General features: G+C 37.5%; 1 protein-coding gene across 1 annotated transcript; it reads left to right on the forward strand.

Annotated features, from left to right (window-relative positions):
* Window positions 1-5,826: 5,826 nt before the first annotated feature.
* On the forward strand, window positions 5,827-7,766 carry LOC146632717 (uncharacterized). Its single transcript, XM_085353548.1, has 4 exons — window positions 5,827-6,202; window positions 6,445-6,600; window positions 6,918-7,010; window positions 7,443-7,766. Exons 1-4 carry the CDS (start codon window positions 5,858-5,860, stop codon window positions 7,764-7,766), a joined length of 918 nt encoding a protein of 305 aa, XP_085209674.1. The 5' UTR covers window positions 5,827-5,857.
* The last annotated feature ends 13,002 nt before the right edge of the window (window positions 7,767-20,768 follow it).

Below are 20,768 nucleotides of genomic sequence, written 5' to 3' on the forward strand. Positions count from 1 at the left end.
CAGAACATTTGAATTCCCTTCATTATTTTCACCTCCTGCGCGGTCTGTAGACTGAGCCTAGTTCAGATGTTCTGCTGTTTTCACAGAGCGGCAAGTCAGTACAATGGAGATTGTGAGTTATATCCATGTCCACCCACAAACTGTTTCAACTGTTGTTTAGGGATCAAGATATTCCAATAATTATTTTTTTTCCATATACACTCTAAAAAGTGTATTTCAGCAGTAGTTGAAGTTATGTAAAGTTCAGAGTCAGTTTCATTAAGATTTCTGCTTTAGTGGAGCCAGTCTAAATTTGTGGAGTATATCAACTTGTTATTACGTGTTGTTCCCTCAGTACACATGTAACCTGCTATTCTCATTAGAGTCAACCTGCATCAATTAGGTTTCTCCTGACGCAGTGCATCTGATGTCATGACGTCTCCGCCTTCTCCAGAATTTTCTACTTGCGGTTGAGAACAACAATTTGAGAGGCACTTGGCTGCAGGCAGGACCTCGTGAACAATTTGGTCAATAAGGTAACGAAGATATTACTTTTTCCATAGTCCTTGAAGGTAAGTCAAATGTAGAACACATATTTTAATATATTAGATATAAAAATATTCCAACTGTATTGTTAAGTTTGTTAAGTGTTTAGTAAACTGACCTGACCAAACCGCTATCATTCAGCCCTGCTAACATTAGCGAAATGTCAGACCTGTTGGTAGTTTGTGCTTGGACATGTAGGTTAAGTTAGTAGTTTTCCGGCGGTACTCTCTTGTTTTAATATCGTAACGCTAGCTTAAAGTTGTGTATTCATGCAGTGTGTCGGTGTTGGCTTACTGTTAGTTATTCATTAGCATTAGCACATTATAGCGGCAAGCTGGGCCGCGGTTCTCTTCAGACTACGTTACTTCGGGCGCGCGCATTTATACACGAGTGGTTGTTCGCAGTATGCCTGTCGGCGCGAATAGTTCACGCGGTCACGGCCACGGGTGATGTAGGAGGTAAAATTTAGCTGTGGTGGCTCCAGGAAGCATGCATTTACTGCCGCTTGCATTGCTTTCAATGTACATAACGTTAAGAAGGCGAGGAGAAAGGGTGCGTGCAGCGCTCGTACACGCACGGATCAGCCGTGTGAGAGGGAGATGGTGTGCGGCAGAAAATCAAAATTAGAAATCATAGAAGAAAGTATTACGCTATTGAACACAGAAAATACAGCCATCAGATTTCTTGTAGACCTAGCACACTTCTGGTCTGTGTCTGAATACATATATAAGTACATAGATGCAGATGAACACTGTAAACATGATGAAAGATCGACAGACTAACTCGAACATATCTTTAATCTTTAGGACTTTGGGTAGCGCTTCCTTTCCTTCCTGTCAACCTCTCCAGAGGGGTGTCTGCTGATGGCAGAAAGATTACATCACCTCTGGTTGGAACCCTGGACAGTGCCACAACCTTTGGCTTGGTGTCCAATGTGATGCCCCATCGCCACCTTCTGACCTAACTTCTTCTCAGCTCTGTGACTACTTCAAGAGGGGCATTCCTGTGTGGAGGCGTGCCAGGCAGCTCGTTTTACCTGTGAACTTGCGTACTTTCAGTTTATCAACAACAAAGGTATGCAAGTTCAAAATAGTAATGTCTCATTTAAACTTAATTCAGTTTTACACTGAACAGGAATCGGCTTTATATATAAAACAATTGCAAAAAAAAAAAATGTACCTATGGGCATTTGGGTTTTGTTTTTAAACTTTTGTTTTGAACTTATCCCTTTAAAATCTAATTAGAGAGGGCTGGCTACATTTGATGAATACATTTTGTGTTTAAATGATTCGCTTTGTGTTGGGCAATGTGGCAAAAAGCTGAGATGAGATCTAGTCTCATATCACCATATTGATATATTGTAATATTGCCCAACTCTCCCTCTGTGTTTTCTCAAATTATTTATATACACCCAGTAAAGCGTGTCTCTTTGTTCCTCCAGTGCTATGCTTCATGTGGAGATGCAAGGACTGTGGGACAACATTAACAAAAAGATCTGAATTGCTCAAACACTACAAACTGATTCATAGGCATTACGGACGAGGCCACTCATATCCATGCACTTATTTAAATTGTGCATGTAGGTTCAAGACTTGGAACGCCCTACTGAGCCATCTATCAAGAAATCACCCTGCCCAACAAGCAGTCTCCAAAGCTGCGTCCACATTCACTTGCCATATTTGTGGCCATAATCAACTCTCCACAGAAAGAGAATATTTTCAACATATCTATCAGCATCTTAAAAATAAGGAGACTGTAACATGTGTGTTCCAAAACTGTGAATATAAAACCAATGTCTATGAGAACTTCAAAAGTCATAAATACAGAAAACACTCTGGTACAGTGAACACATTTAAGCCTGGAATAAGTTCTGTTGATGAATCTTTTGCCAGTGTTGCCAGTGATATTTCAGATGTGGAAATTATAGAGAGTGATGTAAATTTAAATTCTGCTTTTGACAATGGGTATTCTGAAAACTTAGAGAAGGATATTGAGCTTAAAATTGCTTCAGTGCTCCTTAAGTTGGAACACATCTTTCTTGTGTCTAATGCAGCTGTAGATGAGCTTTTGCAGGAGTTAAACTATTTGATTGGTTCTGTTTCTGTGGCGATTACCCAAAAGACTATTAGCCAAGTATTACAAGACAACGGATGCCAATTTGACCAGTCAGTTGTTGAAAAGCTAGCCAGTGTACTCTGTGAGACAAACCCTGTAAAAAAAGCAATTGGAGATAAAGGTCCACTTTCCAGTCCTTGGAGACGAAAAGCATACTATAAGAGCCACTTTAAAGTAGTGGAACCAGTGGAATATATACTTGACCGAAAAAATAACAAGTCATTCCAATATATTTCAATTTTAAAGTCTTTGCAGCATATTCTTGACTGCCAGACAATCTTGGATCAGGCTGTTAATTTGAATACTGTAGATAATCAGCCTCAAAAAACTTATGTGCACTACAAAACTATCTTCGATGGTGACTTCTTCCATGAAAATGGACTGTTGTCCAAGCAGGAAAGCATTTCATTGATATTATACATTGATGAATTCGAAATATGTAATCCCCTTGGTACATCACGGAGGAAGCATAAAATTTGTGGATTGTACTGGGTTTTGGGTAATTTGCCACCAGGCTGTAATTCTGCTTTAACCTCAATCTATTTGGCTGCTTTAATCAAAAGTAATGATCTGAAGTGCTATGGGTATGAGAAAGTGTTAAAACCTGTAATTAATGATCTTGTAATTTTGGAACAGAGTGGGATATTTCTGTCAAAGTTGGGCAGAACAGTAAAAGGCACTGTTCAGTGTGTTGTTGCCGACAACCTTGGTGCACACAGTATTGCTGGATTCTTTGAAAATTTCTCAGGGACATACGTATGTAGATTTTGCACTGCAGAAACATCAGAGTTCCAGACTATTGAAGTCAGAAGTGAAGTCTTTACTTTAAGAACAAAAGACATTCATGCAGATCATTTACGAATTATCGAGGAAAACAAATGGCCCAGTTATTATGGTGTGAAATCAAAGTGTATTTTGTCAAAGCACCTCTCACATTTTGATGTTACCACTGGGTTTCCACCTGATGTTGTACATTATCTTTTTGAGGGAATTGTTCCTTTTGAACTTGCGCTTTGCCTCAATTTGTTAATCAAAAAAAAGTATTTCACATTATGTACATTGAATGAAGCAATATCATCTTTCAACTTTAAGTGGGCTGACAAAACAAATCGACCTCATCCTGTGGCTCTCAGTTTTGCATCCAAAAAAAGTGTAGGAGGGAATGCACACGAGAACTGGAGTCTTATCAGATTTTTGCCTTTGTTCGTTGGGCAGAGTGTACCCTGTGAGGAGCCTGCTTGGCACATCTTAACAGACTTGAAGGACATTGTTGATCTTGTTGTCAGTCCTGTTCATACTGAGGACTCCATTGCATATCTTGGTTTTAAGATCTCCGAGCACAGAATCAAGTTTCAAGAGGTTTTCCCAGATGTTAATCTTAAACCAAAGCACCACTACTTGGAACATTATCCATACTTGATCCGTAAGTTTGGGCCACTGGTTGCACTATGGACTATGCGATTCGAAGCAAAGCATAGTTTTTTTAAAAGAGTTGCAAGGAACATCAGATGCTTCAAAAATGTACTTGTTTCCCTTTCACAGAGACATCAGTATCAGATTGCATATCATTAGCATGCAATTAGCTTTGCCAAACCCCCACTGGAAGTAACAGATGTTTCCACTGTTCACATTGATGTTCTTAACAAGGACATCTCAAATGCACTGAGACAGAAGTCTCCAGATATGGACAATGTGTGCTTGGCTAAAAGTGTAGCATATAATGGAATAATCTACAAGTGTGGGATGGTCTTGATCCACGGCTCACTGGGAGGACTGCCAGAGTTTGGTGAAATCATCCAAATGGTGATACTGCAGGACAAACTAATCTTCATTCTGAAAAAGCTTAGCGGATGGTATATGGAACACTACAGAGCTTATGATCTCAAAACATCACCAAGCAAAGAAGTGGAACTTGTTGAGCCACAAGAACTGCATGATACCTACCCACTGGCAGACTACAATATTAGAGGGATGCGTCTTGTCACCTTGAAAAGATATGTCCATGTTTAAATGGTGAGGCCTCAAAATATGATAAAGTATTTTCTTAAGTGGGAAAACAAAACCCAGACCCATACAATACTAATGTGTTCTCAGAACATATTTATTTTATACTGCAAGCCAAAGTGGTGTGATGATGTCATTGGCAATTCATCAGTTATGTCATTTTTTTTAATGCAGGTCGCTGGATTCCAGTCAGTGAATGCTAATCCTATGCTCTCCCCCCTTCTGCTTCTCTTCTCTTTTTCTTCTTTCCTCTCCTTATTGTCTCCTATATTCTCCTCACCTCCTCTCCTTCTCTCTTCTCTTCAATGTCTCCCATATTCTCGCCATCTCTCTTCTCCTCCCTTCTCCTCTTCGGTTTGCCTTCTCTCCTCGCTGCCTCAGCTGATCTCCACCTCTCCTCTTCATTTTCTCCTCCCCTTTCCTCCTCTCTTTGCCTTCTCTCTTTTCCTCTAGTTTGACATTAAATTCTCCTAATTGGAAATGTCAGTGGTTTACATGTTGATCCTCACTAACTGTGCTTGTGCTTTGTTCTCAGACCACCATGGCTGGTTCAACACCTGCAAGACTGAAGGTGATTTTAGGAGAGAACAACATTGAAAAGCTGACTCTTCCAAATGGCATCCCAGAGTCACTTGAAGACCTTCTCAGCACGATAAAGACTACCTTTGGGTTAAAAGGTAACTTCAGACTGCAATACATGGACCAAGACTTTGGCAACGACTTCTTTAATCTGAATTCTACCACCGAACTTCGGAATTTGGGGACAATCAAAGTGATCCACCAGCAAACAAATCCACCTTTGATCAGTGCCGATCAGTCCACTTCATCTCTGTCCCTTTCATTTGAGTCTGATGACGGTATTTCGGTGGCATCAAATGACACAATTATCCTCTCATCCCCTGAATCTATGTCATCTCGAATACAACAGTGGCCAGAAGACTTTGCAATTCCCCAATTTTCATATGACACAGAGCTACAGCTAGAGAGGGGGAATACTGAGTACCGTGTGAGCCAAAAAATGTTGACTTTAAGCGCCCGAATGCTGTCTGATATCCTGAAAAGAGTTGCAGAAGAAATTTACCGTTACAAGGCCTATCCAGAGGATGCACATTTCTGCGCAGCTGCAGAGGCCCTTATCAAAAAGCACCCATGTTTGAAAGAACCTGGATCATTCAATGGCTGCTACGGTTGGAAACAACGACTGAAGTACAAAATGGCAAACTACAGGACCCAGCTCAAATTACAGGGGTGTCCAGAGCTGTGTGTAAACTCACTGAAATCTAAAGCTACTACAGATGCTTTCCCTGCTAAAAAAGTGAAGAAGCCAAAACGTTCTGAAGCTAACTTTTATCCATCCTTTCCTACTGGTGAGACTCTGGACAGCATGGAAAAAGTGAGACTAGAACTTCTGACAGAGATTGGGATAAGGGACAATGAAAGGGTCATCGCAGACAAAATGGCTAACACGTTTGCCTACAGACGACATGAGGTGGTAAACCAAGAACCAAGCATTCAGGAACTGAAGGACAGATGGCCTGCACTCTTCACACAGAAAGAGGTAAGAATGGAACTGAAGTGATCGAAGTCTGTATGCTTCGGGATTTATTGCAGTTAACTTTCATGAATCGGTCATAACTTGATTTGGTTGAGATTTTATAACACTGAACTTAATGAAAGAATTTACATTTTGAATTCCCATATATGTTATACTTTTTGGGATATAGACATTTTGGCATACAATCAGTTTCAGCATTTTGTTCCATAATACAATATCTACTGTCATTTGTGTTTTGTTTTTAGATAAATACAGAGTTCCAGAGGCTCATGGCTGTTCCTCTTGAGTGGAAGTTCATGGCCCAGTTAGACATGCACTCAAGTCAGCTGATCAAAGTCATACGTGCCAAAGGAGGAGCAACACGCCAAAAGATTGCGAACATCTTGGACACATTGGACCAGGTAAATCTGTACCATCAAACAAGATGCTTCGTAACTAAGAGGGCTGTCAAAATATATCTGAATCCAAAAAAATATATATATATTTAACTGAATCTTTCATAAAGACAATATGGGCAGGCCAATGCTAATCATGGCTTTCATATGCATGAATGTTTTTAGCGACTCCACTGAACTCATCCCCTTTTCTTTCTGTAATGAATCTCTGGGCTTGTGAATTACTGTTTTTAAATAAAGTACATGTAAGTTAAGCAATAAGAGTAAGGATGTCTGTCTTATGAAATTTAGAGTTTAAAATTACTCAACATTTGTTGTTCTAGACTGTGGACATTAATCATCGGAGGGAATGTGTGCTGAAAGCCCTCACCATCTTCCTGGGAGAAGATGCAGATGGCCTGATCAAGGAATACCTTGTAAGTTTCAACAGTTTGTCAGCACATCTTGTCAAAGGGACACAAAAAAGTTAACTGTTAGAACAAACATAACACGTGAACCCTAGTTGGATTGCTGACATGTATTTATTATCATGACCATATTGGACATTATGTAATTCCCAGCAACAACACATTACATATCGGATTGACTTTGTTTTAAGTAAGACGGGCTTACTTGATTATTTAAGTTCAAAGGAATAGTTTGACATGTTGGGAAATCTTATCTTTTTTGCTTACAATTTGATTAGAGTCAGATTGATACACCTCTCTCTGCTGTTTCTGGTGTGTGATGACACCCAGCCAAGAAATAGCCCAGCACATAACACATATTGGTACATCACCCAAACACTTAATCACAGTAAGAAGTGAGGCTAATGATGATTTGTGTTTGTGTCTTGTACCCCTCTGTAGGACTGTGGAGCAGATGATGTTCAGAGGGACCTGGAGGAGGTCACCATGGCAGTGTATGTGATTCGGAAGGAGGGGGAGGGACTGCAGGAGCCACCTGAAGACATTGGCATTGTCATTGAGGGTGTGGAAGTGTTGCATGAACTAACTTCAGTTGCCTCAGCTTGTGCCCTGCTTCTAGGTTTGATCTATGCACTCAACCTAGCTTATCCAAAACCCTTTCGCTTCACTTTTGAAGTGCTCCAAAAAATCTTCATGCAGCTTGATCAGCACAAGATGTCCCCCAAAGTCCAAAATCTGTATATCAAACTTCAAAGCTCCCAGTAATGGCACAGAACAATGACCAACAAATGGCCCTGTGCCATAATGCGAAGGAACAACTGTGTTTGGACATATAGCATGTAAAATATGTAGTCTCTTTTGGATGTTGGGCCTTTTTTATGCTCCAAGAGACCTCAAACCCCAATTTAATGTGCTTTTATGGTATTTTTATTTATTTTTTAATTTTTTTTCAGACATATTTGCCTTCGTTTCAAGGGAAAGGTTGCATTTCAGGTTTGATGTGCTCAGTTATACAACAAACTGTTGTGACATTCTAAAACTCTAGAGGAGTGTTTATATTTTTTCATCCCCATTGGTCAGCTACACTGTTCAGATATTTATTTATTGGCTATAGCTGAAGAGAAGTTTCTGTATACTCTTGGGGCACTTTTTCATAGTTGACACTGTATGTGTTAAGATTGATATTTGTGTAATACTGTGTTGCACTTTACACTTTGTTGACAACTTTGTGGTCCTACTAAGCATTACTTGCATTTTGTGCATATGTGTTTCAAAAAGGACAAATGTGTAATGTATTTGACCAAAAGCTGTGTTGGTTGCCATAAAGGTAATACTTTATTACATTTATACAATAAAGCATTTAAAAAAAAAAAACATTGGATTTTGAATTTTTGAAAAATATTTTCAGGCAACTTAAAATTTTGATTTAAGCTTTATTATACAAACTAAAATTTCATTTTAGAGTCACTACAAAAAGTAATTTACACTAAACCACATTATTAGGTTAGCAAAGAGCAATATTTTACTTTTGGGTTATGCAAATTATTGGGTTGGAAAAACTGAAAACTTTAAGTTGAAATGTCTTAATTTTAAGTTGGATTAATGCAAAATGTTTATTTGACAGCAATTAATTTATTAAGTACATGTAACTTAAATCAGTTGTGTTAATTTAATGTATTAACTTAATTTCAAAGAACTTAATTAAATTTGGTGTTACCAATTGAAATAATTCAATTAAGTTGGTTCAACTATTTTCTTTTTTCAGTGTACTTGACTATTACCAAGACAGGTAAACCATCTATTTCCAGAACATCAAATGCTGCTGTTTTGTTAAAACTATTCGTATCTCACAGCTACACATAGTGCAGGTTGTCCTTTGGAATCAGTACTGTGATATGATGGGTTTATGGTAATAAACAGCTCTGTCATTAGAAACTCATCACATATGGAGGAATGTAAAGAGTCTGACGACACATCAAATTTAAAACCTCTGGATAAATATTGTTTTTTCAATATGCAGGGCTAATTTTGTGATGGGATATACAGTGCTTGCAAGATTTATTAGACCACCATCCAATGTAATTATACCACAGCCCTCCTAAATTAACAGTACTGGTAATTAGCAAAATCTTTTAGGTTTCTGTAATGGTTGATCCACTATTATGAGCAAGCTCTTTGACCAAAGTGATCATTTTAATGCTGAAATAGAATAATTGCTGTTATCTCTGAATTTTCAAATGCACCGGTTTACAAAAAAAGCTGAAAAAACTGTAAAGCACATAATTGTTGTTATGTGATGAAGGGGTGAGTGATCACCCAAACGCAAAGGTAGGCGGAGTTAAATACAAAACAAGCTGTTTAATTAGGCCTGCTATGGAAACCTAAACTGGAGGTAAACACTAGGTAGCGGGAACACAGGAGCTAGAAACCACGAGGTTTCTGACAAAGGACTAAGGGAAACTGATAAAAACTGGCAATAAATACAACGGCAAGTGATTAAGGGAAGTGGAAACACATGGGAACACAGGTGAACTGAACAACAACTAATGAGACAAGGGAGCAAAACTCAAACACACAAGGGACAAGAGCTCATCAAAATAAAACAGGAAGCAGCAGAAGACAAAGACCAAGATGAAAACATACAAACTTGATGGAGGAGACACAACGGGATGACAGACAGGGAACATACAGAGGAAACAGGAAAATGCCTAAATTGAAGGATAATATACACACAAATAGACCAAATATAAAGGAGTTGACACAGGAGGATGGGGGCACGAGACTGACAGAACTTAACTGACCACGAGGCACACAAAATGGGGGACTGGCAACCTAAGACAGGGAGTACAGAACACAGTCACTAGACACAGACAAAAAGGTTGACAGAGACAGAACTGATTACATACAGGGGACACGAAGGACACAGAGACAAGACCAAGATGAACAGAACACAAGAGGGACCTAACTAAGACAAGAGACTAAGAACTAAAAATAAGAATAATTAAACTATTAAAAAAATGCAAATACCAAATTCAACCTATGAAAGATTTAAAAAAAAGAGGTTCTAGGAATAATACATGAAATAAGTCTAAACATTAAATAAAGCAAAATCATCATGAAACATCTAAACAGGCACTGCACTGGGACAAATGAGCCAAATGACAATTTTTTTTTTAAAATTAAGATGCTAAATTACAGGTATTTGCTTTTCTGAATTGGAACATTTGTTTTAGGGGTTAAGCTTGATTCATTTCTGACTTCTCAGAGATGTGCTGCTGACTAACATTTTGGGTATAAAATGTGAATTCAGTGTGTTACTTGCCTAACAAATAACCTAATATTTAAGGTGATAGAAAAAAAATACTAAACACATGGTCATGATTTTATTTAACAGTGCAAACAAAATGAAAGTCAACTTTTGTTTGTGTTTTTTTCTTTTCCAAGGAGCTACTGTCATTGGGCAATAGTATCGATACAGTATTATATAAATATTATAATGTTTGTGATGATACAATTATTCATTTTAACATAATATGAAGGTGTCTTGTCATAATATTAATGATATAGCCACGTATACACTATTATGAGGGCTCATAAAGAGTTACAAGGTTAACTTGCTTTAGTTATATTACTGTACTTTAGGTATAAAGCAGTTATATTGTCTGTTACTGTTACTTAAATTTTCTTGGAAAAGTACTATAGCCTAGTTTGAGTTATCCCATCTCTATTTTAAGAGAGGCATCTTGAACCTTGTCCTACTGGACAAGCAGGCTAATAATATGTATATGCTAGCATTTAGCTTCACAGGGTATTCAAACCATGCCTCAGCAGGGGCATACCACTTTATGCATTGCACCATTAAACATTCTATACAAACGTTTTCATAATTTTCCTCCTGGAACTAGAAACCATCAGGGGTTTGTGTCTCTCTAGATTAACTAAATGTCAAACTCAGTTATTTTTCTAGAGTTATTCTAGAAAACAAAAAACAAAAACAAAAAAATGTAAACAAAAGGAAACAAAGAACCATGTTTCCACCTCAGCTTTAATACAAATCTGTTTGACATCATTACTTCTGTTATTCGTTTAGTTGTGCTGTAGTTCACCTTTCTTGAAATCCATTACACAAAATTTTTACGCAACAGCGTTAACAGTGGAAATGATTATGTATTAGATGGATTAATTGGTGTAATCTCTACTGTAGCAGACAAAAAGGAGGTATTCCTCTGACCCACTTTGTTGTATAACGCACAAAAAAAGACTTCCAAGCTACAGCAATAAATCCCTGTTAGGCTATAATTAGGCCCAGCAAAGCTCTGAGCTAAATGCTAAAATGCTCACAATGACAGTACTCACATGCTGATCTCTGGGTGATAACCATGTTCACCAACTTAGTTAAATGCATTCCACTAAATAAAACTGAGGTTGATCCTGGAGGTATTTGGTCTTGAACCAAGTCTTAAAAATATTGATGAAAATACATGATTTTATACAAGGTCTGTGCTTAAGAGTTGTTTTTATTTTGTGTAATTACTTTTTTTTTTTTAAATTGTTGTTTTTCTTATCTCTGTTTAGTTTTAATTTGAATCTATAAATTCCCCACATGCCCTGTGTATGGTCTTTATCCTTCAAGCTTGTGTCCCGTACCATAGGCCTGTTAGCTTGCGTGTCATGCCCAGTATCTTCACTGTTCCTAGGAATGTGCTCTTCTTAACAGAGATCTCTGATGTCTTTCCTGGGACACTTGCCCAGTTTGGGGGTCACTGGCCCAGTGCTCCAGTTTTCCTTTGACCTTTTCATGATTCCCATTTGCCTGTGGGATTCCAAGGTAATTTTAACTGTCCAGCATTGCCTTATGGTAATGCAGTCCCTTAGTTCTGACTACCATCCCTCTCTTTGTTACAATCCAACTACCCTTCTTCAGCCCGTATCGGTGGCAGTTTAACCTTCAATGTGAATTAGCAGAAAAAGAAAAGCCTAATAGCAGAGGGGTTTTGCTGGCTGTCCATATCCCCAGAAAAGTTATTATTATTATTGTTTTTTCGCACAGAGGATCCATCTTCATTATCTGCTTGAAGATGAATCCTCTAGCTTAAAGCATTTACAGAATGTAAACTTTCCTTTTTATGTTTTTCTAACCACCTGTGACCTTACATTATGGCTTGGAATTACTGAGATATAACATATGGGTTTTTCCTTGTTAATTTCTGTGAACCTCTGTGATGTGTTTGAATCAGTATTTCAAACACAATACCACCCACTCACACATGAAGGAGCGAAAAGCCCAACCCAAACCCATACAGTTTGTAAACTCTTTAAGAAAAGTACAGTTTTGTATATTGGCAATTTCTGAATAGCTCAAATGACAACAACTTTTATTTCTTACTTTCTGTGTTTCATAATGACTAATGAAGTCTGGCCTTGAAAATCAATGCATTGTAATACTGGGTTGTTTTCACACAATGGTAGTTTTAGGTATACAGTGACCCCTGGTGGTTCAAGTGTTAAAATCAGAGAATATAAAAAAAAAATTTAATTAATTTTTTAAATTACTGGTCCTGGCAGCAATCCAGGTGTTGTCAAGTTCAAACCTTTCCCATCTCATTATAATTCAAATGTCATCATTGTTTGACTAATTGGGTTAAAGACCAATTTATTTTAGTCATCTACTACTAGAATTTATCCTGGCTTCACTAAATCCATTTGTCCAGCAATGTCTAACATTGTAGCTCAATGAGGGCTATGCATAGTGGGGTAATAGCCAATGAAAGGACAACAAAACTGAATCAAAACCAGAAATGGTCTGATGAACCAGGTACATTGCCAAGGACATCATGGAAGAATAATTATGCGATGTGACTCAAACTACAGTGAGTCCCCCGCTCATAGCCTACAGGATTTTCACTGTGTGCCATCATAAAGCAGATATACTACACAGTTGGAAATGCCTTTTTGCATCTTATCTGTTCTCGGCTCATTTTCCGCTTGAGGAAGTTGGGAAAATTGACTTAGAATTGCTCCATGCAAAGTAGCTGCACTTTTCACTCACATGGTTAGATACAGGGCATTAGAGTGTGGCACAGGTACATCTGCCTTCCCACAATGGACCTCAAGTGTCCATGCTGAAAATAAAAATAACATCAACATCTAAGCTCTCATTAATATTCTGAAGAGTGTAGCAAAAGTAGAATGTAGTTTAGAGCGAAAATAAAAAACGCTTCATATGCCGGAAGTGTTACCATGGAAACGTTTCTTCAACATGTTTTTGTAGTTAATTAAAGCTTGATTCAGATTTATAAACAGATTTCTACATTGCATTTTATTTCGACAGCCCACTCTATACTGTAGCGTCAGCATAGTTATTAAATTAAAATCCTGAATGCATCACTGCACATAAATATGTACCAGTTTTGTGTGAAATGTGTATGTGCTTGTCCTTTTTACATTAAAAGTGGTAGCGTGCAACACAGCTACATCCATCATAATAATTTCACATTTTTCAGAAAATAAAAATGTTAATTTGAAGCCAAACACGAAGTAAACAACGTTTTGAGGAACTGAAGAACCCTGTAATGCAATGTCATTTGCATTTCATACATCTGTTTCCATGACAGGTACATGCAATCTTTTATTTTTGCCTCTGAGAACTTCCTCTGAATGCTAATTCTACCTTACCGTCAAAAGCTTTGTCAGTAATGGTATGAAGCTGGACAGTCTGAAAAAAAACCCCTCCTAATAAATAATTAATTGGTGCCCCTGCACTTAGGGTGTAATTTACCTCACCATTTCACAGTTATTTTATTAAGGCCTGGTGCTCGCTGGCCAGTGAAGTTAGAATTCATGAAATATTCATCAGCGAAAAGAGGCATGAGACAACAGCTCATAGCCTGAGGATTTATTTGGAAAAAACAACAATGACATCAACAAATCTCTTGTAAAATCCTGGCTTGCTTCACAGCTTCTCCAGCCTGTGCATGGCGGATTTGTGGCAACCTTTCTGCAAGAGGCCAAATGGCTCCAGAAGAGCTGTTCTCATACCTCATAATGCCAAGGTGGCCTCCAGGGAATGAGGCAGCTGACTGGTGGTGCAGAGGAGGAAACCAGTGAACGGACACCATGCTCATATGTATCAGTAGTTCCTTATGAGCCAAGAAGGACAGGGCATTTTTACACATTCAGAAATAGATTGCTGGTACTAATAGCAAGGAGTAGACAAGCAAAGAATCATTTTGGGTTGAGACTTATATGCTTCACCTTTTTATGAGCTATGTTTTCGAAAACATAGCGAAAACATAGTGATTGGGTCGAAAAAATTTGACCTAATCATTACGGTCAAAGTTTTGACCATAGTGATTAGGTCAAAAATCGCTATGGTAATGTGCGATTATCTGGCTCATAAAATATTTCACAGAACTAAAGTTTGAGTGATTAATAAATTTGATCATATATTGTAAAAGGAAGAAAAAGCTTTTCCAGATTCAGCTGCTTTGATCAAATCAAAGGCTGGTCTCCCAGTTTGTTCAGTAACTTGAAAAAAAGATTTTACTTTGTGCAGCCAACTGTGGCTTTATCACTGACTTGCACACATGAACATACCAAACTCTCTATACCAGAAACACCGCGGGCCACGACAGTGTTTTAATGCAGTGAACATCTGTATGCATGCAGAAAAGGTTTTGTAGGCAGGAGGGATGAAATATTCATCAGATGCTGTCTTTTGACAATGACATTACATGACAATGGACTCACTTTCAAATGTCTAAGGTGCACAAATCCGAAAGGGAACTTACCTTACATAATTTGTGCTTGTTTCATTCAGCGCTGAAGTTCCAAGTAGACACTTGAAATCCAACAGCACATTTAAATTTAGAGGTTAGTGAATTGGTATGATAACAAAAAAAAAGAAAACAAAACTGCCCTTGAATAAAAGTAACCTACAGAGATAAAACACATTGTATGTAAATATGGGGAAAGAAGCCCATAAATATTTAATTTTCTGGCAATGTAGCACAGGAGATAAAAATAATGCTTCCTTCAAGTGAGAATCTCGTTATGAAATCGAGGAAAAAGCCATTCGGTGTTATCAGATTTTCTATGAAGTCCAGCATTTCTTTTGAGAAGCACCATCTTTTATTTAAATGTCAGGATCTGGCTTTCTGGTGCCGGTGTTAGATGATGACTCCAGCTTTCCTCAGCCTGCTGAGATCAGGGGGATGAGGTGGACCTGAGAATTGGATTTGATTGAAAAGGTCACTGTAAAAAATAGAAAAGAACGATGCTACGTATTTGTTATAATAAAGATCCCCCCCCCCCCCCGTGTAACATACCCCCTGTCAAGGATTGTTTCTTTGCAGTGATAACAATTATACAGTAACTTTAAATTCATTACATATCTGATGCCATCAAACAATAAGATGAATCTCACTCAATCTCATCAATTTTCTTAAAGTCAAAACTTCACCTTAATTTATAATGACCCATTTAGATTTAGTCAGCTCTAAAAAAGCTTTGCTAGCCCAATAATTTAGCACAGAGGTTTCTGAAGGCTGGTGTTAGATGTGTTAGCGCTACAGAGGAAATCTATTTATGATGAATAAAAATCACTACAAAAGATTCTCAAATGCAGAAAAACACCTGGGAAAAACATTATCTCTGAAACAACCAGTGCCACTGCCTGTGAGCTGCTGAAATAGAGAATCTAAGAAAAAAACCCACTAACTGTTAAAAAACAAATTTCTCCTCTTCCAAGAGCCTGACTGGGCTTTTAAAACTAAAATGAGCTATACAGTATGTAAGATATGTCCATTAAACATTAGCCTGTAAATTGTATGGAGACTGACAAAAAACAGCTGCTGATTGCAGCTGTTTATTCAACTCCAGAAATACAGGTTTGGGTGTATATTTATTCTGTCTTTGAAAATGATTTGAGACAGGAAAGCTAAATACTCCTTAATATTTGCAGCTATAAATTTGAAATGTTTAAACCCCGTAAAAAATATGGACTAAAGACAAATACTTATTAATGGCAGCTTGATTTTCAGGGAAGGGACTCCTCCGGATAATGGAAAGGGGCATCAGTAGTCGGGCCCTCTTGCAGATCTTGCAGATGCAAATGTTGCAGCTGACTTATCAGACTGGCCAATATTTTTCACATCTTCTGTTTTCTATTTTAATGAACCTACACAAACTGTAGCCCTGTTTCCATTTTAGTTGACAACAATGGTAACTGGTGTCCCCTTCAGCTTCTGTAACCCAGATGCACTTCTGAAAAACCCTGGCTGTAAAAACTTAATTTTTGAGTTATTGTTGGTGTACCAGCTTCAAGCAGTCTGGTCATTCTCTCATAAGACCTCTGAACAGCCACTCAATGGAATTTTGAAGTTTTGAGGTGTGGACCATTTTCTTTAAACTGTAGGGATGGATGTGTGGGAAAATTACAGTACATCACTGGTTTCTGAAATATTCAGACCAGCCTACCTGGTACCAATACCGATGTTACTTTTAAAGTCTTTTCAATCACCTTTCTTCCATATTTTGATGCTAATTTGTACTTCAGCAGGTCATCTTGACCAGATCTTCCTGTCCAAATGCACTGAGATACTGCCATGTGGTTGGCTGACTATACACAGTGTTGGTGTTAATGAGTGGTAGAACAGCTATGACTAAAAAAATCAACATAGTCCAGTCAAGTCAATTTTATTTATGTAACACTTAAAGCAACAGGTAACCTAAAGTACTTTCCAGGCACACCAGATTTGCTACCCAGGTCTCCAAGATCCCAATTACAAAACATGGAAATCCCATAAATAGTCGACATTATAAAATAATGACTGAAAAAGAAGTCAGAAAATAAGAAAAAAAAAAACCCACACAACTGAGTCCTAACAATGTAAAAACAGTCATTTAAAAGAGAAATAGAAAATAGTTACAGAGAGCTTAACCAAACCATGAGCAAACTCAGATGTGACTAAAAGTAGTTGTTTAGAGCTGATTTAAAATTGTCAGTTGCTGAACAGGTTCTTCTATAGGAAGGCAGAATATTCTAGAGTGTAGGGACAACAGCTGTATAACCTGGTTGTATTCATTTTTAGGTGAGAAGGGGGCACAGAGAGAAATTGTTGGAATGAGGACCTCAAAAGCAAAAATTAAAATATCTGTAAAATACTATAGAGCTAAACCACAAAGGGCTAAACCCCCCACAAATAATTAAAGTTTCAAATCTATTAAAAACTTCATAAGTAGCCAGTACAGCTGAGTTAAGACAGGAGTGATTTGCTGTTTTTTTGAACAATTCCAGTCCATCAACTGCCATCCTATGAAAAGGGCCATCCTATGAAAAGGGAGTAATACAAGCATGGATAACGTCTAAATCCTTTAGTGACAAATCTGGCTTTAATAGCAATGGCTTTGCAACATTCTTGATTTGATTGTTAAGAGTTAACCCCTAATTCCTCATGTATTATATTTGATGTGAGTTTTTTTTTTTTTTTTTTTTTTTTATCGTCAGTGTGTTGCACAAAACATTTTTAAGCAATAAATTGCAAAAAAATGCTGGCTTTGAAAAATATGATAGAAAATAAAACTCATATATAAAATCCTATTTTATTTATGTATTTTTTTCAAAGGTTCTATAACAACTCCATTTACCAAAAATAATAATAAAAAGATTATTTCTGCCAATTATTTCATTCATTCAGTTCAGGCTTTAATGGGTTATAAGAAATTATACATAAAGACCTCAAGAGTTTTAACTGCAGTTTGAGAGTATCCTAATAAAGGAAGTACCCCAGTGAGGATGTTTGTAGAGGCTAGGGGCGCAAATAAAACAAGTTCAGTTTTGCTTTAGTCATTGGTTTAGTCATTTAGTAGAAGGTTTTTTTTTTTGTTTTTTTGGTCATCTAGAATTTCAGCTTATTCAAACAGTCAAAGAGGATCCCTGTTAAGCTTTTGAATCAATAAAGGACTTGGTTATGGCCTGTTTTCTTACATGTCAAAACGAATCTAACCCATTAGCTTAACCCATTAGGCAATCGAGAGGAGTTTTATAGAAAAATGTTTCTGCAGTGACTGCAGATCCTTGCCCAATATGTTGTCTGTTATCTGAGGAAACTGAAAATCACAGAAGAATATTTAAACATTTTCTAACAACTTGAAACTTGTTCTCGGTACAAAGAAAAAAAAACTGCATGTAGGCAATCTCCTGTTCCATGACTTAGTTTTAGCACCAAAGGCATTTCAATTAAAAGGTCATGCCCTGCTGGGTGGAGATGTCAGTGCTGATGCAAAGCTTGCATTCTGTCTTGCAATTGCAGTTCCAGTGAGCCCAGTGCCATCAGTACAAGTGGTTACTTGCCTTGTCATTGCTATAAGGAAAGTGTTTCTCTGACTTATAACAGCTAAGGGTTTTTTAAAGGATAACTGAAAGAGCATAATAATGGTAATGTTCTGCAGTAGCACACATAAATATGTGTTTTAGTGTAGAGCGAGCAGCACAGTATGTGTAATAATTTTTTTTATAGCATTAACAGTTACAGTCTTTGTGACTACATTGCAGCATTAAATGGATGGGATAGTTGTGGTAATATATCATTATAGTACATAGTAATATTTGTTCAACTATGTTAAACTGTGATGTTAACCTGAGTAAAAACTTTCTCCTTACTGTAAGTGAATGTACGTATACGGCTAACATGTAACGGTCTGTCTCCCTCCTGTGGTCACTGATGCCTCTTCTGTGCTGCATTGCACCAGGTCAAAATACTTGGTCATACAAGGATTTGTCACCTGTCCCATTGCTGTGTCTGTTGCTGGAAAACTGACTTAAGAAACTAATATTTACATCCCCATGCTGCTGACCTTTGGCTTTTCTTTTCATATTTTTCAAACGATGGGCTCAGGAACAGATTAACCTTTGAGTATGGTGTTTTAACAAACCTTTTCTGCAGTCATTCAAGAACCAACTACATTAAATGACATGTAAAACTAATACAGTTAGAAGAAAAACTGACTCATACAAGTAGACACTGTCACATTAGTATTGTCTGCAGGCAGAAAGCCAAGCTCATAGCAACCCTCCATGTTATGAGTGTTGGCTCCCTGCAAGACAGCAAGATGTCAAAATAAAGAATAGTTGCTGGAAGTTATTATGCTCACTGAACTCCTTTTATACTAAAAAAGTAATAAGCAGCATTCAAAGTGTTGGATAAGCTTAAGAAAATGAATCAATGAATGGATGGATGAGTATTTTAGTTTTTTTTTAAAGAAAACGTTTTATCCTTGCACTCTATTCTGTGGTCTTATTTAAACATTCTTGGCTTGCTTGTTAATGTCAACCAGATCTCACCTGATTTCATTTAAACTTCTGTGTTGAAGTTGTGTTGTGTGTAGTTGGCTAGCTGCTGCTGGAAGGCTGTGCTGCTAGGCAAAACGAGTCCAATGGCCAATCAAAAAAGCATGATATGCAAATATGTAGATTCATATTGGTAGAAAGTTCGAGCAAGTGCTTATCTGAAGTAAGTTGGTGTAATTTTTGAGGCACATGATGGATGTGTATTACATCACCTCAGCTGCTGAGTAATTTAAGAAAGTCTTTTAAGCTATGGGTGCTTATTGCAACTTTAAATTTTACATTTACATTGACATTTGAGATTTACAAAAAGAATAAAAAATTCTATCTAAACAATCAGCTGTAATAAAAGTACCTACACAACAGGAAGCTGGTTGATATTTTATGTATCACCTGTGCCAATCATTAAAATACCAAAGGTATTCCACCCCTTCTTCTGCATATAGCATGTAATGGATTTGCAGGCAGCTGTGAGCAAAAAAAAGAAAAACACAAGAGGTTTAGTGCTAATAACAAAGGTAATAACCATTAACCTACCTCAGCTTATTAGTAGGTTGATCAGTTCAATGTTACTGGGTAAGGGGCTGAACATCAAGTTGCTCTTCCTGGCAGACAGGTGCCCTAAATGACAGCTGGTGTGTAAATATGTAAATGCTAAAGACATTCTGCAAATCCGCTCACATTAAAATAGAGCTTTTACCATTTATATTTCTATAGCTCAGATAGTCAATTAGCATAATTTCATAGCGCCATTATCATTTTAACCACATACAGTGTGACATTTTCACTTTGTTCTATAATTTAAAAATTGTGTTAAAAAGTGCTCAAATAATTCTTCATCATAGCCCTAAATTGGCTCTCATCTGCAGTGCAATTTGCTACAGTTTGACAAGTCATTTAATTTTGACCAAAATTAGTTCCTATGGATAAATATACAGAATACTGAGTTGTTTGTTTTCCCTTTATGAATTCATCTGTATCATCCCTGCCTAAAGCAAAAAAAAAAAATCATAAGATGAGCTACACAAATGCAGATATATTTTACCTGCCCTTAGTCACAGCATGTTTACATCTAATTTCTGACCGTTTTATATATTAATACTTGAAAGAAAAGCACAATTTTCATCATGGATGCATACGATGAAGCATTATTGCTGCATCTGACTAATGCAGACACTGTGACGATGGTGAAAGGATGGTGAAAGTGGCGATGTTGGCACGCGTGGGCGTTGTCATAGAGACATCTCATTAGGCCAGACAGACGCAGACAAAGCCAGTGGAGGTGCGACAGATTTTTTAGGACAAGTGATTCAGTCTGTAAGGTGGTTATTGCAAAAGCAAGTGTAGCCTGAATTGGATATTGATCCTTTCAGGGTAACAATGTGGAGCAGGTAGTAACTGCTGAACTGAGCCTCATTTCA

The sequence above is a fragment of the Diplotaxodon limnothrissa genome, linkage group LG5, assembly GCF_057381915.1.
Source record: "Diplotaxodon limnothrissa isolate DT_005_m linkage group LG5, D_limnothrissa_male_GT1.1, whole genome shotgun sequence".
Lineage (NCBI taxonomy): Eukaryota > Metazoa > Chordata > Actinopteri > Cichliformes > Cichlidae > Diplotaxodon > Diplotaxodon limnothrissa.